This window comes from Coturnix japonica, chromosome 1 (assembly GCF_001577835.2).
Source record: "Coturnix japonica isolate 7356 chromosome 1, Coturnix japonica 2.1, whole genome shotgun sequence".
NCBI lineage: Eukaryota > Metazoa > Chordata > Aves > Galliformes > Phasianidae > Coturnix > Coturnix japonica.
The window spans coordinates 75,744,903-75,758,584 of record NC_029516.1 but is presented as its reverse complement, the minus strand read 5'-3'; the positions used below and the strand labels follow the sequence as shown (position 1 = coordinate 75,758,584).

The window sequence follows — 13,682 nt, the reverse complement described above, 5'->3', positions numbered from 1 at the left end:
TGGGTTCCCCTGCCAAGCTACCCTGCTGGATGCTCACACGGTTTGAACAGCCATTACTGTCTTCTCTCTTTTACATGTACACACAGACAGTATTTCTGCAAGCTTTCCCAACACAACAGATAGCTTTGTTTCACTACACATACATTGTTCTCTTAGCAAAATGGTATTTTATCATTAACATGGAATGTTGAGAGCCCGGGAGCATGCAACCACTGAAGTCTGAACCTCTTATAAGAAGTAAATAGCACAATATCCTAACAATCACAACTCGTCTATGCTGAGTTTATGTGTCACATGAAGGCGTGTTCTGTCCTCTACTACCCAAAGGACACTTCAGCAGTGCCTACATCTGCAGTGATCTTGCTCTCTTTCTAACAGCTTTTTAAATAAACAACAGGAATACTGGTTTTGTTACCACATGCTGATCGATGTTTTGTTATAGCATAGAAAAACTGACAAGCAAACTTAAATTCAGCAAGCACATTTAATATACTGCAAAGTACTGTAAGCAGTTCCCCAGTTTCTACTGCTTAAGCACAGATACCTTTGGTTACGCTTGGAGTCACTGTGGTGTTTTTTATTTCAGGTGTGAAAGTTGTTTTATCTGTCTGCAATGAAGTCTTCACTGAGTGGATGAAGTCCTCGCTGATGTCATCGACCTTGTTGGTGTTGTCCTGAGGCGGTGGTGGAGGCAGCATGGAGATTTTAGGGGCACGGACTTGAAGAGAAAAGTATTTACAAATGAGGTTGGCTTATTTTTGTGAAGTGCTATAGCTTTACTTGTTTCCTTGTTAAGAAAAGACCTGGAACACTTTGCTGTAAAATTTCCGTTCATTTTATATAGTGAAAAAAAAAAGCTATGAATTAATAACATGGAAAGCAAGTGACTGGTGCCTCTCCAAACACTTTTTAATCACTCTGTTTACACACAGAATAGTTTTCAGTTGCCTTACCTATACTGAATTGACATCCCAGCAGTTCTACTTTCATTGCAATTTTCTGGTGCCATTTCAAGGGGTTAATCCTAACAAATCGTGCAATAATTGGTGGGATGAAATTGTTGCGAACTTCCTGGTACAATTCAGTGTTCCCCTGAAATATCTAGGGAAGAAAAAAGGAAACAAAACCAACAACAAATACTCTGTCACACAGATGTAATAGTAACAACTGAGTCATTAAAACCAATTTTGATATTTCAAACAGCAAAAATAACCAGTGGGGAATGCTGAGTATATTTCATACCCAGAAGAGTGCTGCTGCCTGACCATTCCCATTCACTCTGCCTTATGCTGAAGAAAAGAATGGAGTGTGTGTGTATGTGGACCAATGGGAATATTGGCTTTGTTCCTGCATGCAGTGTGTGACTGATAGTCGGTACCCTCTGCCTTCCTCTAAGCAGAAGTACTGTGCAACACTGTACTGATGTGACCCTGCTGCTACACAAATACTGTGTTTACATGGCAATGAGAATAATTTTAGCTTAGTTCTTTCTAGATGTTTTGCACTTCCTCTTCAAATACAGCACACAGTTGTGATAATGTGAAAGTATTATCAGAGTCTTCACACCGCGTAATAGTTGAGGAACGTTCTGTCCTGTGAATGGATATGGCCTCTATTAGGAAGAACTAGTCTAGTATGTAATCACACTGTCCTCTAGTGGTTGCTGTCTACAATGACTTGGCTGCAAGCAAAATAAAGCAACTTATATTAAGAACTTGAAATCTCTGGGTCAAAATCTCTTTGATAATACAAGAGAAGAGAGCAGAAATTGCCTAAAGAATGAGCTAAAGCTGATCCTTCGCTCTGGTTCTCTCACACAAAGAACTCAGCAAATCTGCTAAAAATCACAAGAGAGAGGACAGTAACAGAGCAGAGTGTATTTTCAAAGCATTGATACTGATGCTTTGAGTTGTCTCGGATATAATTCAGAAGTCAGTTATGGCACTTACTAGCACAAGTATGAAAAATAAATGCTATGGAGATGTAGAATCTTTCTGCTGGCTCACACTACTAGGTAAACACAATCCAAATTGTATAGAAGCACCAAGGCGCTCCAGTGTTTCGTACTCCATATACAAAAAGACACTGCAGGATAATCATAGAATCATAGAATGGTTTGGGTTGGAAGGGACCCTTTAAGATCACCTAGTTCCAACCCCTTGCTATACACAGGGACTCCTCCCTCTAGACCAGGCTGCTCAGAGCCCCATCCACCCTGGCCTTGAATGATCCAAGGGAGGGGACATTCACAACCTCACTGGGCAAAACCTGTTCTAGTGTCTCAACACCCACACAAGCATTTTTCTTATTTTTCTTATTTTGTATATAGAGATGTTAGAAAGTCTTTTCTTGAGCACCCCTAGAAGTTCTTTTCATAGAGGGACACAAAAAGTCTTGGAGTCATGGAAAACTTTCTAGTCTCCTGAGCAGGATTTTCAGACAACAAAAACCAACTGGTCAAACTGGTCATATTTACAATTGCAGAATCTCCATAGAATATTCCCAGCAAGTATACGGTAATTTTACCTTATCTTTATCAATGCCGGGTTCTCTGTATACTGTCCACTTTTGTGCATCGTCACTGTATAAGATTCTGTAGGCTGAGACATAATAGTAGTACTCTGCTAAGGTTGATCCAGTAGTTATAATACCTGGAAAAATGGAGGTCTCCAGTTATACAAAAACTGTTCACAATTTGTAAAAAAAAAAAAGTTTTTTTATACAGATTTTCATAATTAGAATTTCCACTGATCCAGTTACACTTAGGAAAAGTTTATCCAAGCTGTCAGGGTCTGAAACTCTGACAGTGACTAAAATTTCATCACCATTTTACTTACTTTTTTATATCTTAATCTTCTCTGTCATTTCTTTATAAAAATGGCCTGTCCAGGCCCACTTCTGCCTGTAGGTGCCGAGGTAGCATCTCTCTTCCATGCTTTTGTATTGCCAAGCTAAAAGCACCACTGAAAGAACTGCAGGTTCCTCAAGCAGTCACTGCAGTGCTGTGGGGAGACTCCCCCAGCAAAGCTGTTTTACAGAAGGTCATGAGCCCAGGAATGAGAGGAGCCCAGGTGCCGATAGCACAGCAAGGTATGCAGCTGCATTCACAGAGACCAACTCAAGCACTGAGAGAGAGACAAACCCAAGCTGATCAAAGGGGATGTCTCAGGGAAGTCCTAAAGCCCAGGATTCGAAAAGGTACTTTATTTTTGACTTAAGACAGGTTGCAAAGATGCCCTTTGAACAACAGCAATTACCTCTGAACAAGCAACTGTGAATCACAGTCTAAGCACCACTGCATGAAGGGAGGTTGAAAGGGAGGCTGCCAGCTGCTTACTGCAGAGCATGGCAACAGCTCCCACCTGTGCTGCTGGATTTGCTGTGGCTGTGGAGGGCAGCAGGGGAAACCTGGAAATCTAATACACCCATATCAGACTGAGCTGCCTGGATATGGACTTGGACTCTCAATAAAACAATCAGCAGGATTTCTTTGATACTTGCCTGTTAAACACAGGGAACACTTTAATAAATTCTGATCTAGGAGGTGTTTTTTACTATGAAACTACCTGTTCATTTTTAGGCCCTTCAGTGCTTTTGGTAGGACACAGAACCAGACTTGTTGTAACGGTATTAAATAACATCCAGATTTTACCTGAGACTAAACACTGGAAGAAACAATCTTAGTCACCAAACTTTCTGGAAGCTGCTTAAAAGCCAAATCCTATTAACTTACCTGTAATTCTCTTTTCTTTATTCAAGTCTATCTGCAGCCACTGACGTTCATCACTGTCCAAAGCAGCCCAAGGAGGCCCACGCCTTTTCAGTCTGGCATTTTCAGGTTTCCAAGTATTCACTCGCCCTGTTTGGTCTGGCCACTCAAGAATAGATGATGCCGTAATCTGGGAATCAGAGATTACCCCAGATTCCATTCCCAGTGTCCCATAGCAACCTGAGCAAAGGGAAAGGTGAGGAAAAATCCAAGCCACACAATGATTTTACTTGCCATGAAAATATTACACTGTCATCTACATTTATTCTGTAATAATGCTACTAAAAAAACCACAGTGTCTTCTGCATTCTTCCAGTCAGGCTGGAACCAAACTCCTCATCTTCAGTATTAAAAGATTTACACTTGCGCTTCTTGCTTCTCAACCACCTTCCACATGGAGCACAAGGGAAGCTCTAAGGGAACTGTGGTGGTTTAAGAGTTTATCACGTGGTTGGTGCAGTAAAAGGAAAGAGATTACTCAAGTCACTCACTCCATTTGGAGCCTATTTAACTTTTAGTTTTCAAACCTACCTCAGTAAATCACAACATTAACTCAAAGAAAACACCAAAGGACGTAGGAAGCAATGTGCCGATCCTGCCCGAGTTCAAACACATCCTTGAAGTTAACTGCGTGTTTTGTTACTGTTCCTACTAGAAGTTCCTTCCTATCACATACTTATGGCTTTAAAAAAAAAAATGTTTTAAAAAATAATCCTTGTGGCTAGCTGATATTCATTGGCTCATTTGTTGCCTCTGCTGGATGCACATCACCTGCTACAGCACAAGATCACATCAGCACTTATTTAAACTCGAATTCTTTCCTTCATCTGTCACTGCAACCTAAGAAGCTGTCAATGTGAAGCAGAAATACAGCAGAGTCTATGCACTGACACACTGTACGTGCTCTGTGGTTCTTCACTTAACTTCTGTTACTCAAATCACCAAGGTAGCCAGGTCTTCACGTACAGTGGTTCCATTTTCCTCTGCACATCTCTAGTATTAACACACACCACGATTTTGTCCCAAGTCATGACATCAACTGCTGCGAAAGAACCACACTAATAATGCTACCATAACCAGATAAATGTCATTCCAGCACACTACAAAATCCTCTTTTTCCTTCAGCCAATTCCAAGGCCATTCAGCTCCATATATTTTAATCTACGTCAGCCTCTTGCTTGTTCAATAAGTTGTTAAATGCTTCCCTAAAATTCCATGTTTTGTCCAGATCAGCACTACGCATGACAAAAAGCCAGCAATCAAAAGAAGATGTTAACCTGCACAACCTGCTTTGTGGTAAAGCCAGGTGTCCCATGTGGTAAAGCCATTTTGTCCCATCTCTTCACATTCCCAGCCCACTGAATTACTTTCATGCAACCCATCAGATCACACTTTGAAGGACAAAAAAGCCCAACAAATGCTGCCCTGAGCACTGTGTTTCATTGTATTGTATCCCTACTGTCTTCATGGTATTTCCACCACTCATCCAAAGATGGCACATGAAGTGACTTCTGTTTAGAAAACTGTAGCTGTTCTGTTTGCAAAAGAGGCAATTGGCAGAAAGTAAAAAATATACGAAGCAAAAAGCTTTAAAATGGGGCAACGCCTGTTAAACCAATCATCAACATGGAACATGTTTACAGGAACAAATGAATGGCAGCCAAGGTGGAACACAGCATACACACAGAGCAAAGGACAAGAGATGTCTTTCTAGAGCACAGGAGAAAAGTAATTTATCACACAGCATTTAGTTGCAAGAATTTAGGGGAAAGAAAAAAAAATTAAAAAGCAAGGGAGAAAACTGAGTCATCATTTTGAAATTTATGCTAAGTTTCTTAGGAGGCAACAAGAAAGCTGCACAGACTAAACATGGAACAAAATCCTATAGTGCAGTTAGTTGTTATAAATAAAGAGTAACTAACCAGTGCCAAACACTGCTTTAAGCAGGGCATTTGAAGTGTGGGAGTCAAGTCACTTTAAAGCAGATTATACCAGAGGAACAAAACATGAAATACTCTCTTCCTGCAGATAAGCAGAGCTTCCCAAGGAATGATTTTAAATATATTTTACGACAAATAAGTACAGACTGTCAGGACTGAGAAAGCAGGTTTTCGAATGTCTGCACTACTGAGGAAGCCAGTCAAAATACTGAACTAACCAGAACAAAAACTAAGATATCAACTGGAAAGAATTTATATGACAGGAGCAATTTATATGAAAGTATTATGTAATAAAATTAACGGTGCTTACCGCTGGTCTTAAATGTGAAGAGACTTGTAGATAACGGTCCCCTGCAGAGAACAAAAAGATAGGGTTTGTGGTAGTAAGGAAAACTGATAGAAACTGCCTTCTATTTATTTTTCTCATCTGACTGCTTGCCTCTGAAATCTATGTACATGTGCCTGAACACAGGAAATTCACGACAACAGGAATATTTCTGTCACCAAGTTGTACTGCAAACCTGAAAGCTTGTCCAAGGATTCTACTGGTGTAACAGGCTTTCAAAGAGCCATCTACCCAGCAAGATGCAAGTGCTTCATTAAAATACTTCCCACTTAAATGAACTTTGTAATAGTAACAAGAATCAGCCTCCTCTGATCGGTTAATTCTTGGGATGGCCCACACATGCTCATGGGCCATTCCTCACACTGACTGAGCTCTCTGACCCAACCTCTGACGTCTTGGGACAAACCAGTAGTTGCCTTCACTTCATAAAGATAACCAAGGGAAGTGACCTTCCTCTATAGGTTTCAAACACTGACATCACTACCAAAACAAACCAGTTATTATTTACTGGATTTTTTCCCCCCAAGGTTTTGTAAAAAAAAAAAAAAAAAAAAAGACAGGTTTATTCCACTGAACACATTATTCCTCGATTTCAGATTGAACTAAATAAACAATCACACCATAGAATTATGAGAACTTCACAGACGCAGCTCCACTCGCTGAGAATACTCCTGGGATGAGGCATCGCCAAAGCTTAAGGTGCTAAAGATAAGGAGGATGTAAAAAGGAACACTTACACTTTCGAGGTGACATTGTTAGCCAGGGAGCCTTCATAGTATGGAATGCCTTTGCTGATTACAACGTTAATTTGGCCACCCAAGGTATTTGACACGACGCCTGCATGAACGCCAGCCATGCAGAGTGATGATGACTTGTAGGGAAGAAAAAAACAACATTACTACCACATTGTAAACAAATTAAATATTACACTTTTTACTACAAACGCTGCATTGCCAAGTCATGTTCTTTGTTGCTATTGTTACATTAAGAAACTTTTTATTTAGCATTATCTCTGTTTTTTAGAAATCCTTAATCTTTGTTTTAATAGTCTTATGCAGAGCTATTCACAGGCATCTGCCACACGAAGCACTGTAGCATGCAGAGAATCACTCATCAACTCTGCAGCCCCTTGCCCTCATTGAGTGATGGATGTGGGATCAACCTGAATTTTAGAACATCAAGGCGGACCAAGCTATCTTTGAAAGATCACCTTAGTACATCTCCAGGTACATTCCACAAACCATATTTAGCTTTTTATTATCAGTGTAGCATTGCAGCATGGCTTTGCCTGAGCCAATAAACAACAGACAACAACTGCAGATTTTTATTTAATACTTGTTCTCCAAATCAATGCTGCTGGGTGTTACTACTAAATGAAGTTGTTGGACTTTTCTGCCAACCATTCCTCTGGGTGCTATTAATCCTCACAACAATTATCCTAAAACAAATCAGCGGATCTTTTCTAGAAAGAGAAACTTCACAGAACCACAGTATAACACGAGCTGGTAGGGACCACAAGGATCATGGAGTCCAGCCCCATATCTGACGTGTGGGGAGCAAAGTGGCGAGGCCAGGCTCATTTCAGCAGTGTGTGGAGACAGGACAAGGGGAAACAGCCAGAAACTGGAGCGTACAAAGTTCTGCATGAATGTGCACAAGAACTTCTTTACGGTGAGGGTGACAGAGCACTGGAACAGGCTGCCCAGGGTGGCTGTGGAGTCTCCTTCTCTGGAGATATTCAAGACCCACCTGAACACCTACCTGTGCAACCTGGTGTAGGTAACCTGCTTTGGCAGGGGGGTTGGACTCAGTGATCTCTGGAGGTCCCTTCCAACCCCTACAATTCTGTGATTCTGTGATTCTTATTCCCTACCTAACAGACATCCTCAAAACCTTCTAAATAAATGTAATTATGCCTGACTTAAACACCTGGTTTCCCACTGCCTTCCTTCTTATCTCCTCCCCTTGGAAGTACAAGTATGGGGATTCTGTAGTAAACAAAACTGTCTCCTCCCTGTTCACCAGAAGATGTCAGCAATGAGTGCTCCAAGTCCTCAAAGGGATTATGCAAAATAATCAAGATTTAGGGTATTCTTTAAAACAGCATACAGCTAAGATCTTTAGGAAGGGATGCAAGCTAAATGTCTACCTGAAACTTTGTCTTAAGTGCTTTACTAGGAAATTCTCTGCCCTTTATATGGAGCACTAAGGTATACCAAAAGAAAGTCACGAGGGATTTATTTGCTGAATTTTTTTTTTTCTCCATAGAAAAGCTTTCCCTGATTTTGACCAAAAAAAAAACCAAGCCCAACAAGCTACGCTCCTATAAATGCTGCAAAAATGAGAGGCAGAGAAACAACTCCATCTTAAAACTGGGCACAAAAATTATCCTGCAGCTATTTAGCAAGGACTCACTCCAGAACATAATACATAACTGCTACACTGTGGTGAGTTCTTTTTTTTAACATATGAATAGTTATTTAAGCAGGTAGGCTCGGATTTACAGGTATTTGAGAAATGAAAGTGATGGAGCGGCACATTTTAGTTTTGTATTTAATATTAAAGATCATTTTACATTTTTTGTAGTATTCGAGGTAAACTACATTACTAGGTTTCAATTTCCAGTTAATAAAACTATTAATGCTACAGTATAAACTGTTTTGCAACTGTTTTCATAGCTGTTCAGTGTAAACAGTATAAGTCATTGAAGGTCTGTTTAAAATATCATAGTATTAAGAGCAAGATGACTTCATAAAAAAAAATAAAAATGGTTCTCTCTATAAAACTGAAATTCACAATTTGAAAAAGCCAACAAAAACAAAGCAGGAAACATCAGGGTATTTTGGTTGATCCATCTTTTCCTCAGAAGGCCTTGCAAGCAAGTCTCTATTACACTACATCACTTCTTGGAGATGGCAACCTGGATTCACTGAATGGAAGGACCACCTAGTCCAACTCTGCTGCCAGCAGCAGAGACACGAAGTTGCCCAAATCCCCATCCAACCTGGCTCTGAACACTTCCTAAGGACGGGGCATCCACAGCTTCTTTGGGTGACCTGTTCTAATGCTTAATCCCCCCAGTGGCAGAAAAATCCTTTCTAAAAATTTGCCTAAATCCAGTCTCTTTCAATTAGAAGCCATTACACCTTGTCTATCACTACAAGCCTGCACTAAAAGGCTTTTGTCACCATAAAACCTTCAAGCATTACCAAAACGCCACAAGGTTTCCCTGAAGCTGCCTCCCCTCGAGGCTGAACAAGTCCAGCTTCTGAAATCTCTCTTCATAAGAGAGCACCAGCCCAGCCATGCAAAAAAACACGAGTAGCATGCCATTTAGTTTAGGAGGTACAACTTCCAGAACCCAGAAAGCAGTGATAATACAATTAACTATAAATGAGTTTTAATCAAGTATTTTACCACAATTAATGTACGCTCACAGTATGAAGTTTACTTACATCTCTGTATCCATGGGGAATAGTGCCTGAAATATCAGCAAAAGGAATCACACATCCAGCTGGGCAATACTTGCTGGAAGAAAAAATAATAATAAGGATTCAAGTCAAGGCATTGCATGTAGCTACAACTCTTTCAAAGCATTACAAAGGAGATACTTTATTTATTTATAATGCACTGTTATCACAATGTAAGGATACATCCTAATCAAAGACATAAGAAAACAGACAAAAACATAGAACTGTCTCAGCTGTCATTCAGGTCTAGTCTAAATTATAATAAAATTGATATAAATACTACATGGTTTCCATGAATTGAAAGTCTCATAGGTAGCAGTATTTATACATTATGTTTTATACACTAGAGGCCTGCATATCTATTGGTTTTGTACCTTTAAATTCTATATCTGAAAAGTAGTGCTACTTTGCAATGGCTCCTGGCCAATCTTTGATCATTAAAAAAGGAAGAACAAGTCAAATATTAAGCTAGCATCACTAGCTCAGGGAAAGAAACGAAAGACACCTGCACATCTGATGCAAGCCCATGTTTTAGCCAAGATTTAACAACCAACTTGGGTACAATATCAATTCAACGAAAGCTGAAGCAATTTTGCAGGCACCATGAAAACAATGAGATTTGGAGACCTAGGCACATAGTGAATAAGACTACAGCCTATTTTGGAACCTGGGAAAATGAATGAGGAATGCAAGTTTCACAATTTCAGTGCTTACAATGTCCAAAAGGTAAACTCACATTCTTCACGATCATCTACCACTTTTAATGCTATTGTTGCTTTACACAGAAATGGAGGACAAAGTAGAGAAATCGTGTGTTTCCTCCATCAGAAAAGTATTTTGTATCTCTACAAAAGCTCGTTAATTCACACCAAGCTGTTAAATGGGTTTGTAATTTTTCACCTATTTCAGAGTTTAGTGTTCCTCTGACAACTTTAATGTGAATTCCAGTATTTAAAGTGTATATGTCCTGTAATATATATTTATAGATGTGGTATATTTTTTCTATGGGAATGCAATATTAGCTTATATGTGTTAGCACAAATTCATGAGGTTCTTCTGCGTATGGTATGTAAGATTAAAAAAACAGGAGAGAGGACGAAGAACAAATGCAAATATCGCTCAGGTCTCTCCTCAGTCTCTTCATTTCTCAAGACCTCAATCTCCAGTTTCAAGCTGTATCAGGTGTAAGTTATACAGTGAAATAGATACGCCAAAGTGACTTCAGTAAAGAGAAAGGGAGAAGAAGGGGTAAAAGCAATCTTACTTGAATTCTGGTTCAGAAAAATGACTTGCATTGTCTAAACAGGTAATTAGGTCTGGAAAGAAAAAATGTTGGGTCAAGAGGGTGATACAGACATCTGGTTTGAGCATGCTTTTTAAAGTGCACATAATTTTCTTCCAGTCAGTCTTATGCTATAGCAGGACCTTGCAATCTGTCTTGAACTGGAAATACACTGAGATTTACAGAGACATGAAGAGAAGCACTACAAACATATGACTTTTCTGGATTTGTTTTTTTGCTTTTGTTTTTCTTGCATTTTAATTTGTAGCTATGCTTCAGAGAATCTACACAGGAGACATACATGAATAAGCCAGATAAACAGGTCTGTGTTTTCAGCATGTAACAGCCCAACAACACTGAACCCAGGCAGTACACAGAATATTACAGTGACATGCTACTGGCAACTATGACTTCTTTCAAATGTTATGTTTCTGTGCAATATGTGAGCACAAACAATCCAAAACAGAGAAAAGCATCAGAATATCCACAAAATAAACGATTTTTAAAATGTTTTTAAAACTTCCTCATCTGTTCTTTTTAGAAGTACATCTATAAAGTATCTTCTTGAGCTTTGCGCCTTGCAAAGCAGTTCCTGGTACTTCTTGTGTCCTTATGGACAATGTATGTCACTCACCTCCACAGTGAGCGGAAGCAGATGTAAAACACAGCAGCCTCTTTTTGAGGCTAGAGAAAAAACAAGAGAATAAAAACACAGGGAAAAACTAAACAAAGAAAAACAAACCAGCAAGAGAAAACAAGACAAAAAAAAAACCCACGCTGAAAACTACTTAGCAATCACAGAGAGACTATGGAGTTGAGGAAGTAAAGGAAATTATGACTCAAATTTTTCCATGAGGTGGGCGTGCACAGCATATATACAGTTAGATAAGAAAACATTTCAAAGTTATCTGTGATTTTGATTGTGGCCTGAAAAAATGCATTTCGTCCTTTATCTGGGGTAGTTATTTCATTCTTAACAGATAACTGTGATCCTTGCTTTACTGAGGGTAGGCTTTGATAACTTTTTTTTCCTTCTCCTTTTTAAACTACAGTAACTTAAACAATATCAGTTTAATTTCCTATGCAGAAATATCAGGAGGACTGTAACGTAAGTCATCGCTTTTAGGTGTCAGTTTATGAGAATGTGGGTAATAAAACCGTTCTGCATTTTTATCAGACAAGTCCAACTTTACCAGCATAGAAAAATTCCGAGAATCTTACAAATACCTGATTTGTCAGTGGTGGAGTAAGCTGCAAGAAATCCACGTCCCGAAGTGTGTACTCCACTCATGAACTGCACTGTGACTTCATTACTTCTTGAAGTTATTAGACCATCCATTTGAAAGCCAAATCCACAGTACTTTCCTAGGGAAAAAAGGGGGGAAGACTCATGGACCCAAACCAACTTCAGTAACAAGTATCTTTCATTCCCAGTATAAGTTCACATTGCTTCTGGTGTATATTCAAAACCAAATACAGGCAGCTGATAGGAATGAATGTGGTCAGAGTCCACTTAAAGCAAACGCCGAAGTATATGTACCATATTTACTTAGACACTGCCAATAGATGAGAGTCAGTGGTATCTCTAACACTTGCACATAAATACAACCACATCCCATTCACCTCCAGCCACACACATCCAGTCAGTTCTTCCAAGATGAGAAAGATGGGGCAACAGGAATCTTTAAAGAAACTCTACTAAACTACTGACCAGTTACGGAAATCTTCTGCTCCATAGGCTCTCTTAACCAATCAATATTATAAGCCAGCCATGATCCTATTTAATACTCTATGTGGACAAAACCAACATCAGACGGCTCTGTGTGTTTCAATTTACCATTCTCTTGCTTTCATTATTACCATTACAACTCTATCATCTTGTAAAACAGCAAAAACACTGCCTTGCAGAAACAGTTCTTGACTAATATCATTCAAAATGAATACAAAAACGTGTGCCAAATTCCTTTTAAAAAGTGATCTGCACTCTCAAACACTATTAAAAATTAGAAATGCTAATTCCTATCATTCATCAAATGTATCTTTATTCAGATATTTCTCTAATACAAAGCATAAGTATTTTTGGACAAAAACAGAAAATAGTTTTTACAATACTTTAATGAAATCTATGAAATTATCTAGGTATAACCTTGTTTTAATTCTTATTATTTAAGCTGGCCAACAGCAGAAGAAGTTATGAAAAAATAAGTTCCCTTTTAGCAAGGCTCCACACAGACCCTATACTATACCCACAATCGAGCTTCATTCGTTAACTAAATTCATGATGATGACAAGCATTAAACTCCTCTCAGAGTAGGTCAGACTATCCTCAACATACCATTTAACCTCATATTTGGGCAAGTACATGAAGGAGGACACATAAATATACCTTGGATAAATTATCTGGTGCTGTATCATGGAGATACAGCCTATGACAAACTGTAGATAGATGTACCTTATGATCCATTGCAAGACATACTTTTGAGACTCTAAAATCATTTTCCTAGCTCTTCATTGGCCTCATTCCAGATTTTTAGCAAAGTATTTGCTAGAAATGGACAGAACACAACCACAGTGATGACTGTCAATTCTACGTACAGAAAATTACCCATCTATCTGCATATCCTGAAGGAACCAAAGCACTTTTGAATAGCAATGCTACAGCAGGAGGTGAATCTGCACAGTAGCTTACATTCTTGGTGCCAATAGATCTGGCCTTACATCAAATACATTATATTTTTGTCCATGAATGTCTATTAGCTGGAATGCAATGAAATCTAATACAAAACACCTCTAGATCTTATTTGAACTAGAGATGAATTTAACATTGAGGATTCAAAGCTCCTTTTGATTTACTGATAAATATTCAAAAGGCTTG

At 39.0% G+C, this 13,682-nt stretch overlaps 1 protein-coding gene across 2 annotated transcripts in view; it reads right to left on the bottom strand.

Moving 5' to 3' along the window:
• Positions 1–13,682, bottom strand: part of DCBLD2 (discoidin, CUB and LCCL domain containing 2) — a 48,734-nt gene that overhangs the window by 6,233 nt on the left and 28,819 nt on the right. For both annotated transcript variants that reach the window (XM_015876825.1, XM_015876806.2), the window contains exons 3-11: positions 12,035–12,172; positions 10,790–10,841; positions 9,511–9,583; positions 6,793–6,926; positions 6,020–6,060; positions 3,734–3,949; positions 2,527–2,651; positions 954–1,101; positions 545–718 (exon numbers count right to left, since the gene is read on the bottom strand). In XM_015876825.1, the coding sequence (XP_015732311.1) occupies positions 545–718; positions 954–1,101; positions 2,527–2,651; positions 3,734–3,949; positions 6,020–6,060; positions 6,793–6,926; positions 9,511–9,583; positions 10,790–10,841; positions 12,035–12,172 (1,101 nt within the window). The remainder of the gene's footprint in view (positions 1–544; positions 719–953; positions 1,102–2,526; positions 2,652–3,733; positions 3,950–6,019; positions 6,061–6,792; positions 6,927–9,510; positions 9,584–10,789; positions 10,842–12,034; positions 12,173–13,682) is intronic.